The 23465-nt window shown below is 32.7% G+C and overlaps 1 protein-coding gene across 14 annotated transcripts in view; it reads right to left on the bottom strand.

Annotated features, from left to right (window-relative positions):
* Nucleotides 1–14248: 14248 nt before the first annotated feature.
* Nucleotides 14249–23465, bottom strand: part of PAM (peptidylglycine alpha-amidating monooxygenase) — a 344584-nt gene continuing 335367 nt past the window's right edge. For 10 of the 14 annotated variants that reach the window (XM_074281870.1, XM_074281882.1, XM_074281877.1 and 7 more), the window contains 3 exons: nucleotides 17577–17780; nucleotides 15888–15944; nucleotides 14249–15104 (listed from right to left, as the gene is read on the bottom strand). In XM_074281870.1, coding sequence (XP_074137971.1) covers nucleotides 14920–15104; nucleotides 15888–15944; nucleotides 17577–17780 — 446 coding nt within the window. In that variant the 3' untranslated portion in view covers nucleotides 14249–14919. The remainder of the gene's footprint in view (nucleotides 15105–15887; nucleotides 15945–17576; nucleotides 17781–23465) is intronic. The other 4 variants (XM_074281880.1, XM_074281883.1, XM_074281881.1 and 1 more) reach the window with 2 other exon arrangements.

The raw sequence follows: 23465 nt of genomic DNA, 5'->3' as shown, positions 1-23465 counted from the left end.
AAGCAAGAATTATCTACTCAACAAAATTGTATAATCCTTCAGGGGAAGAGGTGGGCAATGAAATAGAGAACTTCCAAGAATTACATTTTCAAATATAGGATTCAGGAGAAGCATAAGGAGATAATCAGGAAAGGACTATCATAAGGACTTAATGAGGTTTATCTGTTTACATTCCTACATGGAAGGATGATACTTGTAACTCATAAGACCGTCGGCAGTTAGAAGGAGTATATATAGGAGGGCAAAGGTGTAAGTTGAATAGGGAGGGATGATATCTAAACAAATAAAATTAAGGGGTGAAAGAAGAATGTACTAGAAGAATGGGAAAGAAAGAGGTGAGATGGTGTAAATTATCTGTTATAAAAGAAGCAAGAAAAAGCTTTTACTGTGGAGGGGAAGAGGGGAATCAAAGTGAGTGAATGAACCTTTCCTCAGAATTGTCTCAAAGAGGAAATAACAGACACATTCAATATAAGTATACTCTGCAGCAAAGTAGGAGGGGAAGGAGATATGGGAAGAGGGAAGATGATAGAAGAAAGGGCTTTTTGGGGGAGGGAGTGGTCTGTAGAAAAACACTTTTGAGGAGAGTTAGAGTGAAAGGAGAGAGACTGGAATAAAAGGGGAGAAATACAGTTAGCAATAATTGGAAAATAATTTTGAAGCAAGTTTCTCTAAGTCTCATTTCTTTTTTAAAAATTTTAGACAAATAAGATGCATATCCTGTGACTGAAGAGTTTGACTTTTCAGGTCAACAATGGAGAAGATACATTCCTTTTGATCTAGAAAAAATTAAGGATGTGAAAAACAGTCTCACTCTTAAAACAAGCTGTTTAAGCTTTATGTTTACAATTTGGGATAACAAAAGAGGAAGCTAGGAGCATAATAAAAGCCTGTGTGGCTTGCCATCCTTTCCACGCTCCTACACTCCCTACAGGGAAGAACTCTCATGATTTTAGATCCAATGAAATCTGACAAATGGTTGTGACCCATTATAAATCTTTTGGTCGTCTATCTTTTATCCATGTTGTAGTAGACACCTTTTCAGGATTCACTTTTGCAATACCAGCAGCAAGAGACAGCCCAAGTGGTCACTGAATTTCTTATATAAGCTTTTGCAATTATGGGTATGCCACAAATAATAAAAACAGATAATGGATCAGCATATGATGAGGGTGTGAAATGGGGCAGGGATGGATCTGCGGTTCTTCTCTCTGCAAAGATCTGTGGATGGGTCCTTTGCGAAAGAATTTCCCCTACTCAAAGCTGTGATAAGGAAGGCTTTATTGGTTAGAAATAAACACCAAGATGTTTTGGCGGGCAAATCACTCAAGAGAGAAGTAAAGTTGTAAAGAAACATAATCTGAAAACTTTACTTTACACAGAAACAGAATAATAGGACAGATTAAGCAAGACTACTTAAGTTTGTATCTGAAAAGGTCTTCCTGCTTCCAGAGGATGTGGAGCCATTTAAGTTTGTATAAGAAAGGAGTTTTTCTCCAGAGAATGTAAGTCCATTTAAGTTTATATAACATTTTGTTTGTGATTTTACATAACTTTACTGGGGTTTCTGGTTTTGCTCTCATCACATTTTCTTCTAAACATTTTGCACATCTTAGTGCACAGTATCAGATTTTACACACCACTGGCATACCCTTTAATTCTCAAGGTCAGGCAATAGTAGAGAGGAGAAACAGAGACATTAAGATGCTCCTCCAAAAACAAAAGAAAGGGGGAGCCACAGGTAACCCTAGAGAACTTCTAAATTTAGCTCTTTATGCCATTAATTATTCAATTTTTGATAAAGATGCACTGGCTCCAGCAGACAGATTTTATAACCCACCAGCAGGGCAGTGTCCAGTGTGAGTAGCTCCACTATCTTTAGATAATTGCCAGGTGATGTGGAGAGACCCAGAAAGTGGTGAATGGAAGGGACCAGATAGGTTAACTGCTTGGGGGAGAGAGAGTTTGCTTGTATCTCCACAGATGGAGAAAGAATCAGATGGGTGCCAATGAGCCATTCCTTGTTCATCAGAGAGAGACAGAAAAAAAGAGAAAAACCCCAAAACAAAGGAGAAGACGTAAAAACATCTGACACTGAAAGACCATGGCTGATAATGAGACTGTTTAAAACCAGCAGGAATCATTGGATTCCCTGAGATAAAAAATTGTTGATAAGACTATTGAAGAACTTCAAAACTTGAAGGAATCATTGGATTCCTGGCACATGAACTAAAGGACAATAGATTCCTTTTGGACTAATTCTAGGACTTATGGACATGTATAATTCCTCATGTTGATTCATGTTATTTGTTACATCACTACTAGCCTGTGTTATATTGCTATGTGCTTATGTAATTTATATAATTATGTGTAATTCCTCCGATGTTGATATTATGTATACCTGTTTCAAATGAGATCCTTCAGAAATCCGCTAATCTGATTTGATTTCCCATTTCCTTTGGTGGTTTCATCTCCCTTCCTGAGAATTCAGAGAGGGTGTGATCACCTCCTTTTATGGTGTTTTCACCTCTTTTTTGAGCAATGAGGGAAGGCTTAATCACCTTCTTTTTTGGAGTTCTCATCTCCTTTAGAAATTGGGGAGGTCATGACCACCTATGTTCTAAAACAAAAGGAAGCAGGAGATGTTATGGGCAAGAACTTGAAACAAGGTGCTAAATGGAATTGAGGAGACAATGGTTAAATCTAATTTAGCATTGATTAAATCCTACAACAAATAATGGTTTCCTATTGATATAATGATTGGTGTATACTCAGTGTGGGGCATATAAGGGAGAAACTCTCAGAGCCAGAGAAGCACACTAGAAACTCTCAAAGGGTGAGACATTCATTCCATTGTCCACCTTTGTGGTGGCTGGAGGCTGAAGCACAAACCTTTGGATTCAGGGAAATTCAGAAGCCAGAGAAGGAGGCAGGAGCTCAAGCTCTCAGAACCAAGGAGAGATATAGGCCTCTAAGAAAGCTAACCAGGCCCCAGGAAAGGAGACAAGATTCTGAAGGAGACAATAAAGAATTTGAACTTTAACACCTGGCTATTCTCATGGTAATTACTGAACTGAAACAAAGGCTTCTCCCAGAGACTCCAAGAAAACCTCAACAGAGAACATTATATTTTAGAGAGAATATTACAATAAGAGGTTTTTATTTTCAAAATATATGCTAAGATAGTTTTCAATATTCACTCTTACAAAATCTTGTTTTAAATTTTTTCTCCTTACCTCTCCCCCATCTCCTCCCCAGATGGCAACTGATCCAATATATGTTAAACCAAGTGCAATTCTTCTATATGTATTGCCATAATTATCACATTGCACAAGAAAAATCAGATCAAAAGGGGAAAAATGAGAAAGGAAACAAAAAGCAAACAGAAAACAACAAAAAGATGAAAACACTATGTTATAATCCATATTTAGTCCCCAGAGTTCTTTTTATGAGTTTAGATGAGTTTAGAAGTCTATTGGAATTGGCCTGAATCACCTCACTATTGAAAAGAGCCATATTCATCAGAATTGATCATTGCAAAATTTTGCTGTTGCCATGTACAATGAGCTTCTGGTTCTGCTCATTTTACTTAGCATCAATTCATACAAGTCTCTCCAGGCCTCTTTGAAATCATCCTGCTTAGTCAAAGGATATGAACAGACAATTTTCAGATAATGAAATTGAAAGAGTGTTCCAAATCACTATTGATCAGAGAAATGCAAATTAAGACAACTCTGAGATATCACTACACACCTGTCAGATTGGTTATGATGACAGGAACAAATAATGATGAATGTTGGAGGGGATGTGGGAAAACTTGGACACTGATGCATTGTTGGTGGAGTTGTGAATGAATCTGACCATTCTGGAGAGCAATCTGGAATTATGCCCAAAAAGTTATCAAACTGTGCATAACCTTTGATCCAGCGGTGCTACTACTGGGCTTATATTCCAAGGAAATACTAAAGAAAGGAAAGGGACCTGCATGTGCCAAACTGTTTGTGGCAGCCCTTTTTGTAGTGGCTAGAAACTGGAAAATGAACAGATGTCCATCAATTGGAGAATGGTTGGGTAAATTATAGTATATGAATGTTATGGAATATTATTGTTCTGTAAGAAATGACCAACAGGAGGAATACAGAGAGGCTTGGAGAGACTTACATGAACTGATGCTGAGTGAAATGAGCAGAACGAGGAAATCATTATATACTTCAACAATGATACTGTATGAGGATTATTCTGATGGAAGTGGATATCTTCAACATAGAGAAGAGCTAATCGAATTCCAATTGATCAATGATGGACAGAATCAGCTACACCCAGAGAAGGAACACTGGGAAATGAGTGTAAACTGTTAGCATTTTTTTGTTTTTCTCCCCAGGTTATGTTTACCTTCCCAATCCAATTCTTCCTTTGCAACAACAACAACAACAACAACAAAATTTGGTTCTGCACATATATATGGTACTAAGCATATACTATAAGATATTTAATATGTATGGGAATGCCTGCCATCTAGGGGAGGGGGTGGAGAGAAGGAGGGGAAAAATTCGGAACAGAAGGAAGTACAAAGGATAATGTAAAAAATTATCTATGCATCTGTATTGTCAAAAATGTTATAATTATAAAATTAATAAAAAATTACAAAACAACAAAAAATAAATCATCCTGCTGATTGTTCTTACAGATCAATAATATTCCACAACATTCATATACCATAATCTATTCAGCCATTGTCCAGCTGATGGGCATACACTCAATTTCCAGTTGCTTGCCACTACAAAAAGGGCTGCTACAAATACTTTTTGCACATGTGGGTTCTTTTCCCTTTTTTTATGAATTCTTTGGGATACATTCCCAGTAGAGACACTGCTGGACCAAAAGATAGGCACAGTTTGATAGCCCCTTGGGCATAATTCCAAATTGCTCTGCAAAATTTATAACACCATCAACAATGTATTAGTGTCTCAGTTCTTCCATATCCTCTCCAACATTTATCATTATCTTTTCTGGTCATCTTAATCAATACAAGTTTAGTGGTTAAAGGTCTCGTTTCTTAAATTATAGGGAACTGTGTCAAATTAATTTTTTTAAAGCCACTTCCCAATGGATAAATGATCAAAAGATATGAACTATGGCCAAAGGGCCATATTCATGCATATTCTTTGACCTAACAATACTATTAAGTATAAATCCCAAAAGAGATTATAAGAAAAGGAAAAGTATGTCTATCTACAAAAAGTACTTGTAGTAGCTCTCTTCTCAGTGCAAGGAATTGGAAATTGAGGTGATACACAGCAATAGGGGAATGACTGAATATATTGTGCTATGTGATTATGATAGAATATTATTATGCTATGGGAAATGATGAGCAGGATAGTCTAAGAAAAAAAAATATCTGGAAAGTTCTCCATGAATACAAGCAATGTGAAATGTACTATTACAAAGGTAATAGCAGTGTAATGGAATGATCAGCTGTGAATGACTTATTCTTAGAAATGATCCATGACTATTCTGAAGGACTTAGTGATAAAAAATGTTATCCATATCCAGAAAAAGAACTTATTGTATCTGAATATATATTAAAGCATAGTTTTTTATACTTTAATTTACTTGAAGTTTTTTTGGGGGACAGTCTATGTTTTCCTTTGCAACATGACTTTTATGGAAATGTTTTTAATAACTTCACATGTATCTTCTTAAGGAGGATAAGGGTGGGGAGGAAGGGAAAGAATCTGAAACTCAAAGTTTTAAAAACAAATGTAGGGGCAGCTAGGTGGAAAAGTGGATAGAGCACCAGTCCTGAAGTCAGAAAGACCTGAGTTCAAATCTTGCCTCAGAAACTTAACACTTCCTGGTTGCGTGACTTTGTGCAAGTAACTTATCTCCAATTGTCTCAGAAAAAGAAAAAAAAAGTAAAAAATTGCCCATGTAACTGGGAAAAATAAAAATATTAAATATCCAAAAAAATCTTGTTTATTTATTTTATATTTTTGCAAAGCAATTGGGGGCAAGTGACTTGCCAAAGGTCACACAGCTAGGAAATATTAAGTGTCTGAGGCCATATTTGAACTCAGATCCTCCTGACTGCAGGGCCAGTGATCCATGGGACATTGTGCCAGCTAGCTGCCTCTATTTTTATGATGTCTGTGATACTTCCCTTTTCTTTATTCCTGGTTCTCATGACTTCTTTATAACTCCTCAACTCAAGCTCTTTTTGTGGTAGCAAGGAATTGGAAATTGAGTGGATGTCTATAAAATGAGGAAAGGCTGAATAAGTTGTGGTAGAAGAATGTAATGGAATACTATTGTTCCATAAGAAATGATGAGCTGGCTGATTTCAGAAAAGCCTGGAAAGATTTACATGAACAGATCCTAAGGGAAGTGAGCAGAACCAGGAAAACATTGTACACAGTAACAGCAAGATTGTGTGATGATAAACTATGATAAACTTAACTCTTTTCAGCCAAACAGCAATCCAAGACAATTCCAAATAGATTTTGGATGGAAAATGTCATTCACATCTAGAGAAAGAACTATATAGAATGAATACAGATTGAAGCATACTATTTTCACTTTTTGTGGTTTTTCCCTTTTTTTCCTTTTTTAAAAATTTATTTATTTTTAATTCACATTGTTTTATGAATCATGTTGGGAGAGAAAAATCAGAGCAAAGGGGAAAATCATGGGAGAGGAAAAAAAAAGAAAAAAAAGTGAATATAACGTGTGTTGGCTTAATTCAATCTCCATAGTTCTTTTTTGAATGCAGATGGCATTTTCAATCAAAAGTCTATTGGGGTTGCTTTGGATCACTGAATCACTGAAAAGAACCAAGTTTTTCATAGCTAATCATCTCACATTCTTGCTGTTATTGTGTACAATGTATTCCTGGTTCTGTTTGTTTCACTCAGCATCAGTTCATGTAAATTTTTCCAGACCTTTCTAAAATCAGCTTGTTCATCATTTTTTTATAGAAAAATAATATTTCATTATTTTCATATACTACAACTTATTCAATCATTCCCCAATTGATGCACATCTACCCATTTTCCGATTGTTTGCTACCACAAAAAGAATTGCTATAAACATTTTTATACATGTGAGTCCTTTTCCCTTCTTTATGATTTCCTTGGGATACAGGCTCAGTAGTGACACTGCTGGGTCAAAAGTATGCTGGGTTTTATAGCCCTTTAGAAATATATCCAAATTGCTCTCCAGAATGGTTGGATCATTTCACAACTCCAAAAACAATGCATCAGTGTCCCATTTTTCTCACATCCCTTCCCACATTAATCATTATCTTTTCTTGTCATTGTAGTCAATTTGAGAGGTGTGAGGTGGTACCTTAGAGTTGTTTTAATTTGCATTTTTCTAATCATTAGTAATTTAGGACATTTTTTCATATAACCATAGATGGCTTTAATTTCATCATCTGAAAATTGTTCACATCCTTTAACATTTATTAATTGTGGAATGACTTGCATTCTTATTAATTTGACAGAGTTCTTTATATATTTTAGAAATGAGACCTTTATCAGAAACCACTGGCTGTAAAGATTTTTTCCCAGCTTTGTACTTCCCTTTTAATCTTGTTTCTGTTGCTTTTGTTTGTGCAAAATCTTTTTAAGTTAATGTAATCAAAGTTATCCATTTTTGCCTTTTATAATGTTCTCTAGTTCTTCCTTCTTCATAAATTCTTCCCTTCTCCAAAGATCTGATAGGTAAATTATTGCTTGCTCTCCTAATTTGTTTATGGTATCATCCTTTATGCCCAAATCATGTACCCATTTTAACATTATTTTGATATGGGGTGTCAGATGTAGGTTTATGCCAAGTTTCTGACATAATATTCTCTAGTTTTCCCAGTAATTTTTGCCAAATAGTGAATTCTTATTCCAGAAGCTGGGATTTGGGGGTTTATCAAATAATAAATTATTATAGGCTTTGATTATTGTGTTGTATGTATCTAATCTATTCCACTGATCCACTACTCTTATTTTTTAGCCAGTCCCAAATAGTTTTGATGATTGCTACTTCACAATATTGTTTTAGGTTTATTACTGCTAAGCTACCATCCTTTGTGTGTTTTTTTCATTAATTCCCTTCATATTCTTGAGTTTTTGTTCTTCCAGATGAATTTTGCTATTATTTTTTTTCTAGCTGTATAAAATAAATTTGGTAGTTTGGCACTGAACAAGTAAACCAAGTTAGGCAGAATTAGAATTTTATTATATTCAGCCTACCCACGAGCAATTGATATTTTTCCAATTGTTTAGATCTGACTTTATTTGTGTCAAAATTATTTTGTAACTGTGTTAATATAGTTCTTAGATTTGCCTTGGCAAGTAGACCTGCAAATATTTTATTTTACCTACAGTTATTTTAAATGGAACTTCTCTTTCTGTCGGTTGCTGATGGACTTTGTCAGTAATACATAGAAATGCTGATGATTTGTGTGGGTTTATTTTATATCCTGCAACTTTGCTAAAGCTGCGAATTATTTCCAGTAAGTTTTTGGATGATTTTTCCAGGATTCTCTAAGTATCATATCATCATATCATCTGCAAAGAGTGTTAGTTTTATTTTCTCATTGCTTATTTTAATTCCTTTATTATTTTTTTTATTTTCTTATTGCTAAAGCCAACATTTTCTAGTACAATGTTGAATAGTAGTGGTGATAATCAGCATTCTTGTTTCTTCCCTGATCTTACTGGTAATGTGTTTAGCTTCTCTCCATTACAAATAATGTCTGCTGTTAGTTTTAGATATACTACTTATTATTTTAAAGAAAGATCCCTTTGTCCCTATGCTCTTTAGAGTTTTTAATAGAGTGCTATATTTTGTCAAGAACTTTTTCCACATCTATTAAGATTATCATATGATTTTTATTATTTTGTTATTCATATGGTCGATTATGGTTATAATTTTCCTGATTTAAAAAAATTCCTTTACAACATTACTACTGTGGACATATATTTAAAATGTTTATATATATATACATATGTGTGTGTGTGTGTGTGTGTGTATGTATATATAAATAACCTGCATGAGATTTTTTGCTATCTTGGGGAGAAAGGAAGGAAGACAGGACAGAGGGAAAAAATGGAACTCAAAATCTTACAAAAGTGAATGTTGAAAACTATCCTTATATGTAACTTGAAAAAATAAAATATGATTAAGTGGGAGGAAAAAACCCTCCCAGCTCAAATCCCACCTTCTGCAAGAAGCCTTTCTTACTCTTCATTCTAGTGCTTCTCCTTTGTTAATTATCTCTGAATTATTCCATTTATATCTTGTTTGTATATAGTTTGCATATTGTCTACTATGACTATACTATAAGACTGTGAACCCTTTGAGAGCAGACTTTTAAAAAAACTTCCTATCTCAAGTACTTACTCCAATACCTGGTATTGAGTAGGTGCTTAATAAGTGCTTGCTGACTAACTTGAATTTTAGTTTGTGCTTTGACAGCTGGTATCTGTGTAATCATATCCATACTAGTCCTTTCTGAACTCATTTCCTATTTTGTAATTGGCAATGAATATTTGTACTATCTATGGGATGGTTGTGAGGAAAGTACTTTGAAAACTTTCAAATACTCCATAAACATATTTATAATTTTTTATATTTTTATGTATTTGAACTAATGCTTAGTTCTAGATCAAATTTCCATTTTCAAAGGAAATAAGTGTTTGAAAATATGACCTTGTTTCCTCGAAAAATTTAGATTGTCTTTTACTCCTTAAGAGAAAGCATTGATTTCCAATTCTTTTCATATTGAGAAAATGCAGCACAATAGGAAGAGCAATATATTTGGAGATGTGGGATACATGGAGAATTTTCCAAATCTGTCAGTTACTAAATGTGACTTTGGCTAAAGACAAACTCTCTGGGCTTCATATATATATAAAATTAAGATTCTGAAGGTCCCTTGGAAGGATTAAATTCAATGATCCTTTCCTTCTTATTATAGCTAGTTTACTTTAGGAAAATTGATCTCTCAGTAATAATTCATAGGAAAAAGTCCTACAATTTCATAATCAGGACTTCACAAATTATAACAACAGTGTTCAGACATGAAAAATATTTTAAGATATATGTTTTTATTCAAGGTTAAGAAGATGGTTGGAAATAGAGGGCTAAATAAATAGTTTGGATTCTTCTGCTGTCTCCTAAATATCCATAAACATAGTTGGGAGTTGAATTTGGAAATATAGACATATTTGAGGATTAATGTACTTATTTATTTCATGCATCAAAGAAGAATTTTTAGAACTAGGAATAAATTATTTGTGATTTAAATCTACTATTGCACATAGCCAATACTTGGCTTCATATACTGATTTTTTTCTCCTAGAAAATTTCAATGAATAAAATCCTTTGCTTTTATCTCTCAGAAATGAGGTATTTAGCTTATACCAAGAAATATTATTACAAAGTCATGTTTTTGTTTTTCTCAGTAAACCAATTATGCCTGTTTGAATTAACTAACTTTGTAAACTGAATCATTTCAACACTCATATGAATGTGTGTGAATGGGTACCTCAGGTCCCATTTTCTCTTCCCAAGCTTTACAAAGCATTAGTAACAGTTCAGGAATAATTTTAAAAGATCGAATGGAACTACACATAAAATATATGAAAACCACTAAAAACTAACAAAAGTGAAATATTATTAAAGGAAGGGTTTGAACAGCTTGGGGCTTTGCAGGGCTTCGCAGCCATTGAAACAAAAATATGTAAGGTACCCTTTTGGTTTCCATATGCCATAAATATCTGTTTTAGTCTTTCCTCCATAATTTAGTCATTCTTAAAGTGAAAGAAAAAAAGATGTCAAGGTAGAACTGAGGAAGAAAAATATACTTCAAATTTAGAATTAGCTAAAATAATTAAGAAAGTCATTGTCAGAGACAAAACAGACTTGAGGAAAGGTTAATAAAGATAAATAAAAGAATAGGATGGAGGGAAAAACACAATTAGAAATTATAACTGTAAATTTTGAATATGATGAACTCATTGATAAAAACAGAAAATACCAGAATGTATTAGAAACTAGAACCCAACAACATGCTGTTTATAAGAAACATATTGAAACAGAAAGACAGAGTTAAAATAAGGGGTTTGGAACAGAATCTATTATCTTTAGTTGAAGTTGAAAAGGCAGGCAATTGTGATCTCAAACAAAGCAAAAGCAAAAAATAGACATAATTAAAAGAGACTACAAGAAAAATAAATCTTGCCAAAAAGTACCATAGATAATGAACTAATATCAATACTGATATATATGCATCAAATGGCATAGAATCCAAATTCTTGGGAAAGTTACATGAGTTATAGTAGGAAATAGACCAAAAAACTTGACTAATAGGGGACTTCAATTTGCCTTCTCAGATACAGATAAATCTAACCATAAAATAAACAAAAAATAAATTAAGGATATAAATAGAATTTTAGAAAAGTTAAATATAAACTGCTGAAGAATATTCAATGAGAAGAAAGGAGGATATCTATTTCTCAGCTGCACCTGGCATCTTTGCAAAAATTGAACACTTATTAAGGCAGAAAAACCTCACAAAGAAATGCAGAAAAGCAGAAATATTAAATAACTATACTGTAATAAAATTACATTCAACAAAAAATATCTTGAAGCATAGTTTAAGATTAACTGGAAACTGGATAATCTAATCCTGAAGAATGAAAGAACAAAATATAGAATTAGCTCAGATTTATATGACAAATTACAGTGTATGAAACACTTTTAGTAGAGAAGTAGGTCAGGTAGATAGTTTAAACATTATTGTTCGTGATGGTTGTGATGTAGGTTTTAGAATAAGGCTTCTTGAACTTTTTTTTACTCATTACCCCTTTTTGCTTGAGAAATTTTTACATGATCCTGGGTATATGGATATACAAAATAAGTATACAAATAAGACACTTATTGACAATAAATTGTAATTTTGCAATCCCTGAAATCAGTTATGCAACCCTAAATGGGTTTGTGACCCACTGTTTAAGAAGTTTTGGACACAACACCAAGAGTTGTCACAAGATTGGGACCTTGACTTTGAACTACTTAATTCCTTGCCTTCCTTAATGGATTTCTTTTTATTACTTATACTCTGTTTATATGCATTCATCAGTATTTAGCACACTTTCATTCTTCTATCTTCTCCCTGTTTGAATAATACTGAATCACTGACTGCCAAAAACTAGGACCCCTTCTTCAACCCCCAAAAGCCTACTCTCTCCTTCCCATCCACCTCAATCTTATCCCCCAATGTCCCTCTCCAGATTTTCTTGCCCCTTGACATCTGAAAAACCTTCTCTCATTTTCTTCTTGTCTCAAATCCTTTTTCTCTCACTCCTCTCCCATCATTATGTATTGATCAAAATTTATCTTCCTCATGACAATGCTGCTTTTTCAGTCACTCTTTTTGTACTTTCTCATACTCCTTCATCTCTCCATTCATTCGCTAGTTACGGTAAGAGAGCCGTAGTACTGCTTGCTTTTCATTGCCAGAGTTTTCCTCTTCAATTTATCACATTATACTCTTTGTTTTAGGTCTAAATTATAAAATTATATCACCTAATCTAGAACCTACTTCCCTAAGACATTCACTAACCTTACTCAAAATTAAGTGTATGTCTCACAGTTTCCATCTCTATTCTTACCCTCAATATTAGGGGACTTCATGAAATCCAAAATTTCTTCATCTAATCACAATCTTTTGTAATTTCAACTTTCTTTATATTTATCTTTCCCTATCTTTGTTCATCTTCATTGTTACCTCCAATTTCTTTCCTCCATTTACTACTTTCCCAGATCTTCACCCCTATACTCATCCACTCCACCTTTCCCAATGTAGATCTGTTGGTAAATAATTTCAGCTGTATGATATTCTCTACTCTCAAATCTATTGTTCCCCAAACCACAGCTCTGGATTATGTCAATCATATTATTCATGGAGGAGATCATGGAACAATACAGGTTGGGTTATATGTACATTATCTAATCTCAATTTGGCCCTCATTGTGACAAGGCAATCTTTCTGTTTTTTTAATTGATTTTTTTTTTATGTCACTAATCTCAGTAGTTGCTTCAGATTTTTTCTTTCTTTGTCTCCCACAGCAAGTCTTCATACATATATTTCCTCCTCACCTCCATCCCATATATCCTTCTGCAGGAAATCTTTTCTGATCTGTTCAACTGCTAGAGTCTGTTCTCTCAAATTCTTTTAATTCCTTTGTTGTTTTTTTTATTTATATTGATATGTTCTTATTGTTCTTGTTAGATGGAGCTTCTTGGGAATAGAGATTGAATCATTTTTTGTATTTGTACTCCCAGTGACTAGCACCTTGTTTGGTAATAGCAGTTATTTAATGAATGCTTGTTGATCTATCAAATTGATTATTACAATATTACTGTGAAGCAACTGATTTGCTTCTTTGTTGGTTAGCCATTTTCAGTCATGCCTGACTCTTTGTGACCCCATTGTGGGGTTTTCTTGGCAAAGATACTTCAATGTTTGCCATTTCCTTCTCCAGTGAATTAAGGCAGAGAGGTCAAATGACCTGTCTAGGTTAACACAGTTAATAAGTATTTGAGGCTGTATTTGAACTCAGCTCTTCCTGATTCCAGGCCAACACTTTATCCACTGTCCCACCTAGTTGATTATAATGTTTCTACTTTTAGGGTAATGTTACCTGGGTGCTAAGCAAATATATATTTAGTGAATCAGGAATATGGTGTCTAGTGGAAGTGATTCTTTTTGCTCTTATTGTGAAATAGGTCTTCAAAAGACAAATAAAAGTCTGACAAATTTTTAGTAATTAAGACTTGGCTGTATAACTGTATGGAAACTTTGATGAACTCAAAATTAGTTGTAGGGGAAAACTTTATCTACACTATTTTCATTTGCATATGCAATTGGAGACACAGGTTTCCTCTTAGCTATGATCATGTTTTATTAAAGTATATATACCCTGCAGATCGATATACAGGCAAAATTATTCTTTAAATATTTAAAGAGAGCTTAATTCTTATACATGTATGCAAACTCTTGATCTGGTTTTTCTTATATTACTTGCTACATAACAAAATAGTTTCTAAATTTTACACAAAATAGCACTTTTTTTGCTTGCAGAAGTCATTGATAAAATTTCACCATACTTGTAATTTGTGTAGTCATTACAAAAGTTGTATACAAAACCTAAAAATATCCAAAAATTGCAAAGTACACTCTGACAGCTAATGCTCTGAGAACACTTTATTACACAAATTACATTCAGATTCTGAAAATAGCATTCTAACAGTATAACCATCTAAAAATAAGACATCCCAGAAACACACCAACTGAAGAAAATTAAAAACAAAACCAAACTCTTTTTTTAAATAGAGACTATTTTTTTCTTTCCCTCATTGCAATATAATGTTAGTGATTTTAAAAAAATAGAAGGCGATTTAGCAGCTTTATCATCTTGTAGCATGTAGTTTTTCTGTACTGCCATAGGTTGGGAACACTGGACAGGAAAGGCACCAAAGAAAGAAATTGGCAATGGAAGAGCTATTGGGAAAATACTGTGTGAAAGCAGATAATGGGATCAATTTACACATAGAGATAAGTTCCAAACTGTAACTGAGTAAACATTACATCTCTTAAAATAGTACTGTGATGGAAAAAGAGGACTTCCCTCTTTCTCTTTTGTAGATGCTTACACAAGGATAATGGCACTATTATGATCTTTCAGGATACTCCTCCACTTTAAACAGAAGCAAACTAAACTCAAAAGAAGAAACCAAAAGTATATAGTCCCACACAGAGTAGTGCAGTTTACAATTAAATACACAAAATTTTCAACGTGCGAAAGAGAAAGCAATCTGGTGTTCTTGGTAAAATGGTACAACAAAGAAATCCAAGGCTTAGTTTAAGGAAGAGACAGGAGCTGGTAGGGGTGGAGGTGCTGAGTATTCTTCTTCTGATTCACTGCCTTCATCATCTTTTTCTTGGTCACTCCCCTCAGTGCTGAGGCGATCGAATCCTTTTCGACTGTAACCTTTGCGATTTGCAAAAAAGTTTCCAAGGTTTAGACCCCCACTTCCTTTGCCTGAATAAACAAAGTATTGACAAAAAATTGGAATTAAGTTTCTAGGAATTTTTACTAAATTTTTTTATCCCTAGCTGTTTTTGGTATACTTCACTTTTCCCAATCCTATTCACATTAATGGCAAGTGACATTATAAGATGGGAAGGTGAAGGGATATGTAAGAGAAAAAAGGAACAATAGAAGTAAAGAATCCATTTGACAGAAAAAGAACATTGTTATTTTCTTTACAACTTAGCATAAACAATAACTAACTTTTATTTAGCATTTTAAGGTTTGCAAAAGTAATACTGAACATGTAATTTGATCTCATAAAGTAAAAACAAAGCTCTGCAGGCTATGTGTCAGCAATGGACTATTTCAGATGTACAATCTGTAGACCCCTGCTGTTTCTAAGACTATGCAGAATTCTGTTAATAAAGCAATTGTTCATTCCAGTGACTATAAAAAAAAGCCACATCCACTATGACAATTACAAATGTGCCACATGAATGATAGAAAATTTACAGAAGACAAATAGTGATCAGATGAAAGGCAGATGAAGAGCCTTAAATAATTTAGAACAGCAATGTACAGAAAAGGAGAATAGTTGGTACCATATTTCTACACACTTTTTTTGGTTTATTGGATTTTCACTGGGGAAATATGACCCCAGTTCCTTGGGAAGTTTAATTTTCAAAGAGAGAATATGAAATATATGCTTGCTCTTTCAGAAACATAGGTTTTTTTGTTGACTTTGCCTGAATTCATTTGAAGTAAATGGATTCTAAAAGGTCACAGACATACCTCTCAATCTTCCTAGTATTCTTCCTGAACTTGATTCAAGTTTGTGTTCAGAATCACCTGGAAAGAGATATCAAATTTCAGAATAAACCTGAACTACCATCTTTAGTTCATAAGCACAACTTTGAGGACATAATCTGGATCTCATGAGTGATGATTGGTTAAAAAAGTTTAAAAAGACAATATACTTTTCAATATAATTTTAAGTTAAAAAATCAATCATAACATGAGACTGTATGGTAAAAGTGATTGTTTGTGAGAATTGTGTAGCCTGAGTTACAAAGATCTTGATTCTAGAGTTCTATTTTAACCTTAAGATCAGAATTCCTCTTGCTTGAGAAAAGTTTCTATTTATACATAATAATCAGAATTCCTCTTGCTTGAGAAAAGTTTCTATTTATACATAATAATTACTTTTTTCTTAAAGATTAAAAGAAAACAAAGTCCATGAACATTTGGGATGTATCCTCATATTATCTAAAGTTAACAAACCCTTCATTTAAGGCCCTCCTATATGGAATCTGGAGCTAAGAATGTCTATAGAAGTGAAATGGGATCCTATATTTTTATAGCCATATTTTCATAATTTTTTTACATCTTTTCTTGTGAAGATTTTTAAAATAATAGCTTTTTATTTCCAAAATACATGCAAAGATAGTTTTCAGCTTTCACCCTTGCAAAACCTTCTGTTCTGAAATTTTCTCCCACTCTCTCCTTCTTCTCCCTCCCCTATATAGCAAGAAATCCAATATAGGTTAAAAATGTGCAATTCTTCTAAATATATTTCTGCATTTATCATACTGAATAAGAAAAATCAGATCAAAAAGGAAAAAAATGAGAAAGAAAAAAGCAAGCAAATGATAAAAGATGAAAATATGTTGTGATCCACATTCAGCCCCCATAGTCCTCTCTATGTATGGCTCTCTCCATCACAAATCTATTGGAATTGGCCTGAATCATCTCATTGTTGAATAAAGCCAAATCAACTTGTAAAGAACTTTAATCCATTTCTAGAAAGATTAATTTAATATACAACATATATATGTATATATAAACCGTAAAAAATATCAAGCACCCCAAATATGAGGTTACTGAAGACATAGCAATGAGAGGAGCCAGAATGACTAAGTAGGAAGGTTCACTTTCTGAACTGCAAGATGGAACCTTTCTTTAGAAATCTAGCAACAGGTCCTTTGTGGATTCTCCAGGGGCTGCAGCAGGTACCTGACCCAATTTTCTGTTCTGTTCTGTTGCTACTTAATTGTAGACCTTGTCCCAGATATGGAGTCCTCTGATGATCTGGTGAAGACTATGGATCCCTGAATTTTTGATGCACTGCATAAAATATGTATTATTACAAAGGAGATGAAGTATTAAAGGAAACTAGTCACCAAAATGGTCTAAGAAAAGTCTCTGATTTAAAGAGAATTATATAGGTAATAATAATTACCTAAAGATGAAGTAAAAACTTAAACATTTGACTTAAAAGCTTCAATTTTAGAGACTCCAGAAGCAGTTTTTATAATGATGGAGAAGTTAAATGTAATATTTAGTGAATATTCAGTAAGGTTAATGAAAGGAAAAAAATACCTAAAAGGGATGACTTGGGGAGGGGGGGGAGTCAGCAAATCACACCAAACATGCTTTTTTCAAAACTATGCTTCCAAAATAAAGTTGTTCAATTTTACTTGCCTCCATAGGCCCTTGTTTTCTTCCACCAAATAAAGACAGCAATAGCCAGCAGGACAACAATTGGAATAACGAGAAGGGTGGTAATAAGAACAAAGGAAACTCCAGAGCCTGTCTCTTTGATCAATTTCTGTTTCTCTTGCATCTTCAGCAGCTCGGGTGATTTGGGTTTGTTTTCCACTTTGGTTTCAACAACTGTCTCTGTTTCTTCAAAGGAAGAAGAGTTCACAATATTGACCTAACCCATATATTTCAATCCCCACCTCCCCAATCAATTACGGCTCATTAGAAGAAAATTTGTAAATTTTATGACTTTGAATTTCTTTCAAAGTAAAAAGATAATAAAATAATTATGTATTCAGTAATAATTACTGAAAGTTTTTTTTTTACCTTCAAATTCATTTTCTCCAGTTTTTCTATAGAATTCCTTTATCATCAGATGCATGGATCTTTCTTATATGAACTGAAAGCAATTCTTTAATTTATATATAATTCTTAGATTCAACTAGTGAATCTATATCTTCCTACATAAATAGGATTGAATTTAGATTATAAAGTACTAAGTACTAAGCATCTAGTTGTATCTTTTAAACTTACTTTCTATAGTACCTGTTATGGTGCATATACAGGAAGGGGCTTAGTAAATGTTTTGAAGATGATAACAATACGTTGTTATTAGATAACAGAGTAGAGAAATATATGAAATTCTCTAAGAATGGAAATAAAACTAGGTTTAGGCATCTGTCTCATTTTACTTATTTGCATTCATTCTTTCTTCATTCACTCATTCAATGTTTAAAAAGCACCTTGTACAAGATACTGTTAGGGGCTGAGCAAAATACCAAAATAAATAAGACATGGTAGTTTATAATAATCTTGTATAGGAGATTATGTGTATACAATAAATGTCACTTAAGTGATATATAAGCAAGGAACATATAAACATATAACTCTGTAAGGTGGACCAATGTCATTTTCAAAATTATTAATACTTAACTTAATTTTTATTTACTGAGTAGGAAAGCTATATTTGACAAAGTACTATAAAGTTTTTGAATCTTGCCCAAAGACAGGATGAGTGCTACATATTATCTTTCTTTAAGATGCATTTTAGAAAAAATCTTTGCCTCTACTTCTGGGTAATACTTGAGCTTACTAGTTTGAAAGTCAGGAAAAAAATTTGTCTAAATTTAGTATGTACAGACAGAGGCTTATGGATTTTGGAGACTTGTTTCTTTCATTTTTCTGAGGCAGAATTTTCTAAATTATTTTCAAGGTATTGAAGAAATAACTGTTTGATGTCAGTGAGCAGTAGAAATGGGATGATTCATACTTTTGCATTAACTGAACCCTTTACCTTCACTACTACCTTCCTAGGATTCAAAATTTAAAGGGAAATAACCAATGGCCTATCTAAATAGGGATATAATATGGAGATAAATTATCATTGAATTTGAGGGCAAAAAAATTTTTGTATGCTGCCTCTTAGTTCTCCTGGTATGATACAGACATAAAGTGTCATAGAAATTGTGAATGAAAATGTATTATGGATTATTTGGAGCTTTTCTGATAAAGAAGGAATAAAGAATATGAGAAAAGATTTCTTGAAAACAAGGAAGTCCTTTTGATCCAATGATCTAATATGACATGTTTTTTCAACAGTGTCTACAGAGATATCTGTAAATATATAGAATTAATAAAAATGAAGGTGAGACAGTATAATTATATTCTATTCAAAGTCATGAAAATGGAAAAATGATGTACTTAGAAAAGGAGTTCAGCTCCCCTTCTCCCATCACATGTAATACACTTGTCTTAACAATTCCAAACTACCTGTCCTTGCAAGCCATTCTCAACAAGGCTAATCTGTCTCGTTATTCTTGTCATAAAAATGTACTCAAAGTGCCAGGTATCACTTGAAGTCTTGGTAATCAAGACAAGAGTAACACCTTAACTACCACAGTGAGGGGACAAAGGAAGGGAAGAAAGGATGGATAAAATTTGGAACTTAAAACTTTTTATAATATTAAGTTATTTTAATATATAATTGGGGAAAATAAGATATATTTTTAAAAATGGCACCTTAAATAATATTTCATATACATTGCTGGAAGTTTTTGGAATGTACTAGCACTTAATACTCCAGGAATCATAAAGAGTGCTTGGAAGATTATATATATATATATATATATATATATATATATATATATATATATATATGTATGTAATATATATGTGTGTATTATAAATATACATATTTATATGTATATAAGCATATACTATATATTCAAATAACTTATACTACTTAAAATTGAAAAATAATATATGTCTTAAATATTCTTACTAGGTGCTATACATTTACACACTATACTCTAAATTTCCTAGGGCAATGAAGTTAGACTATATGTAAATTTTTTTTTTAAGCTGATTCACTAATAGAATTCTATCTTTTTGTGGTATTGAATACCATCTCTATTTCTGCTAGTTTTCATTAATAATATATAAAAAGATATTATTTTTATGGACTTATTTTACATATTTATGTTAACTGAATTTACTATTTATATTAATTTTAAATTGAATCTATCGAGTACTTTAAGAAAGCAGACATAACATCTGCAAAGAGACATAATTTCCTTTTTTCTTATTTTTATTTCATTTTTTTCTTGTCTTTAATATAGTTAATATTTCTAAAACTATCATTACATAAAAATAATGGCAATGGATATCCTTCCATTTCCTATTGTCTTTCATTGCCCAGTTCCCTTTCACCAGCAATGCAGGTGAAAGAACAGGCATAACCCCTTTCCAATTTCTGCATAGTGAGATAGTAAGTTTATCTACTCATTTACTACCTATTATTGCCCTTACTTTTGTTTGTTTGTTTCAGTTTCTATACATTTTTTTTATTCTGATTAATCAAAGGCCATTTAAGAGAAAGTTTGTCAGTCTTTTTCTCTTGTTCTGTTATATTCATTCCCATCAACTCTATCCCAACCATGTCTTTTTCCAGTCCTGCTGAACCCTTCTACTGTGACCTCTAGAATTCCCATTTTATAGTGAACAAACTTGTCTTTTTATCTGGGTCTCTTTTTCTCATATTCTCACTAGTAATTCTCACAGGGACCTGGTTCCCTGCTGATGGATCAATGTTTTCCCCTCTACTATTGGATAGCTAGATATCTTCTTTAATTTCCCCATTATCCTTGCTCCCCAGTCATTTTCAGGACTCTCACTTTATTTCTTTCATTCCCAAACCTTTCCCCTTTTGAAATATATTCAATCAAAAAATTCCACCTAACTGTTTTATATAATTACACATGTATAACCTATATCTTATTGTTTACTACCTCAGGGAAGGGGATGAGGAGGGGGGAAGGACAAAATATAGAACTCAAAACTTTAAGTAAAAATGTTTAAAAATTTTTTTTAAGTTCCTCTGAATTTGAATTTGATTGCTGTAGTATACTGAAGTCCTTAAATCCCCTATCCTCTTTAAATACGACAATCTAATCCTTTACTCCATTTTATCTACACTTAGGGATAGTCCCATTATGATAACATAAATATTCCATTTTCTCTAATTAAAACTCTGACAGTTCTCTATGTAACCATAACTTCTGATAATTCTACCTTTCCTTATGTTTAATCCCTCTTAAACCTGTTTTTTTGTCCGTATTAAAACTTCTAACACCCCAACCCCTCACTGCTTTCTTAGATCATTATTCCCTTTTACTTCACTTTTCTCTTCCACTTCAACTCAGTATAGCTAAGCCATTTCAGCTCTAAACTGTCCTCTGCTTGAATCTCTTACCCCTTTTTTCCTATTGTTACTTTTCTCTTGCCAAATCTGAGACCTGCGTTACTCCCAGTCTGCCTGATGTCTTCCTTGATTGTCAAAATTTCCATTTTTGTGTTTCATTGGAATTTCTGATGAATTAACTCTTCTAACTTTTTATCAGCATACATAATTCATTGATCTGTCCTTTTAAATTTAATTTGCTGAATATCTTTAGAGACATAAATTCTCTCGGGATTATTTTGGTTATATCCCAAAAGTTATGGTATGATATCTTATAGTTGGCATTATCTATTGTTTCTATAATATGTTGTTTAATCCTTCAAAACATAAAGGATTGAATTTCTTAATTACTATTTAGTACTTAGTTTGAACCACTTCTTCATAGTCCCTTTCTTAATTATATTTATAACTGTGTTCTTGTCTATAAAGATGTTTAACATTTCTATTTTTTTCATTTGTTACATTTCATCCTTATTAAAACTTCTAACACCCCAACCTCTCCATGCTTTCTTAGATCATTATTCCCTTTTACTTCACTTTTCTCTTTTCAACTTCAACTCAATATAGTCAAGCCATTTCAACTCTATACTATCCTCTGCACAATAATTGTGTTCTTGTGTATAAAGAAGATGCTTAATGTTTCTATTTTTTCATTTGTTACATTTTATGCCTTGTGATGTGGTCAATTTTTGGAAGATATCATGTATAGCTGAAAATATATATATCACATATCTATGCAGAAATATTGTCTTTGGGCATAATAGTTTTTCTGTTTATTTTTAATCAAATTAGATTTATTTTAAACAAATAAAATTACTTTTTACTATGGTCTTTATTTGACATTATGATTTCTGCCACAATTTTTTAAAAAGTTTATATGAAGCATAATAAATTCTGCTTCAGCCACTCTGGGAAAGTCTATGGTTCAGATGTGCTTCCTGTGAACAACATATTGTTGGACTCTGTCTTCAACTACATTTTACTTCCTTTTTCTGTTTTATGGATGATTCACCCCATCATTTTGATATGTGAACTCCAGCAAATATCTGAAAAGGATCCCAGGAAGACTAATGATGAAAAAAAAACCTGAAACATGAGCCTGTCTCTCCAGTCAAGAATAATATAAAAAGATGTTTAGAAACATGCAGAGGCATAGAAGCATCTCTTATTATACTCATTTATATAAATATAATTGTGTATTTCCATACATCAAATCCTGTTAAACTTTTTCATTTTTCCCTTTTAGTTTCCTATTTACAAAGAAGGAGGCTAATGAAGAGAAATTATAAAAAAAAAGTGCAAGTCAAGTGGTCTCTTCCTAATCAGATACTCTAAATGTTTTTTTTCCCTTTTTATGCATCTTTTTGTGATCATTCTTCTAAGACTGAATTTGTTTTTGCTTCTTACTATTCCCTTATGACTATTCTTTTTTTACTCTTTATCTCAAATTCCTCCTCTCCCTTTTATTACTTTCAAGTATAGTATTGTTCATATGTATGTGTATCTATATATATTTAATCCAGGTCAGATAGATTGAGGTATGATATGGCCATCTCTTCTCCCCATCTGCCCCTTCACCAATGCTTTCCCCAGATTTCTATATTTTTTTGTTTCACACATTCCACTTATACAAAATAGTAAGTTCCTTTTCTTTCCTCCTCATTTCTTTTCTAATGTTTACATTTTTTCTCTTTCTTTTCTTTTCTCTCTTAAAACCAACAAAATAGAACAAAAACATGTTTTTCCTCATTTAGTTACCTCTCTGACTCCTAAAATATAAAGATTTTTAAGAGACCCTTATCTCTTCTCTTTCTATTAAAATATAAGCACTTCATCACTATTCACTTCTTTCCAGTAGTTTAAATATATGTATATGTATTTGTGTGTGTGTGTGTGTGTGTGTGTGTGTGTGGTCTTTTTTTTTTTTTTTTAACAGTTGCTTGCAAGATTTTGGTTATAGAATTCTTAGGAGTTTTCAATTTGGATTTCCCCCCAGGAAGTGATCTATGCATTCTTTTATTTTTATTTTGCTCTCTAGTCCTAATCTAAGCAAGAAACCTAGCAGATTACTATTTATAATTCCTTGAAAA

This window comes from Sminthopsis crassicaudata, chromosome 1 (genome assembly GCF_048593235.1).
Source record: "Sminthopsis crassicaudata isolate SCR6 chromosome 1, ASM4859323v1, whole genome shotgun sequence".
Classification (NCBI taxonomy): Eukaryota; Metazoa; Chordata; class Mammalia; order Dasyuromorphia; family Dasyuridae; genus Sminthopsis; species Sminthopsis crassicaudata.
This window is presented reverse-complemented; position numbering and strand designations above follow the sequence as displayed.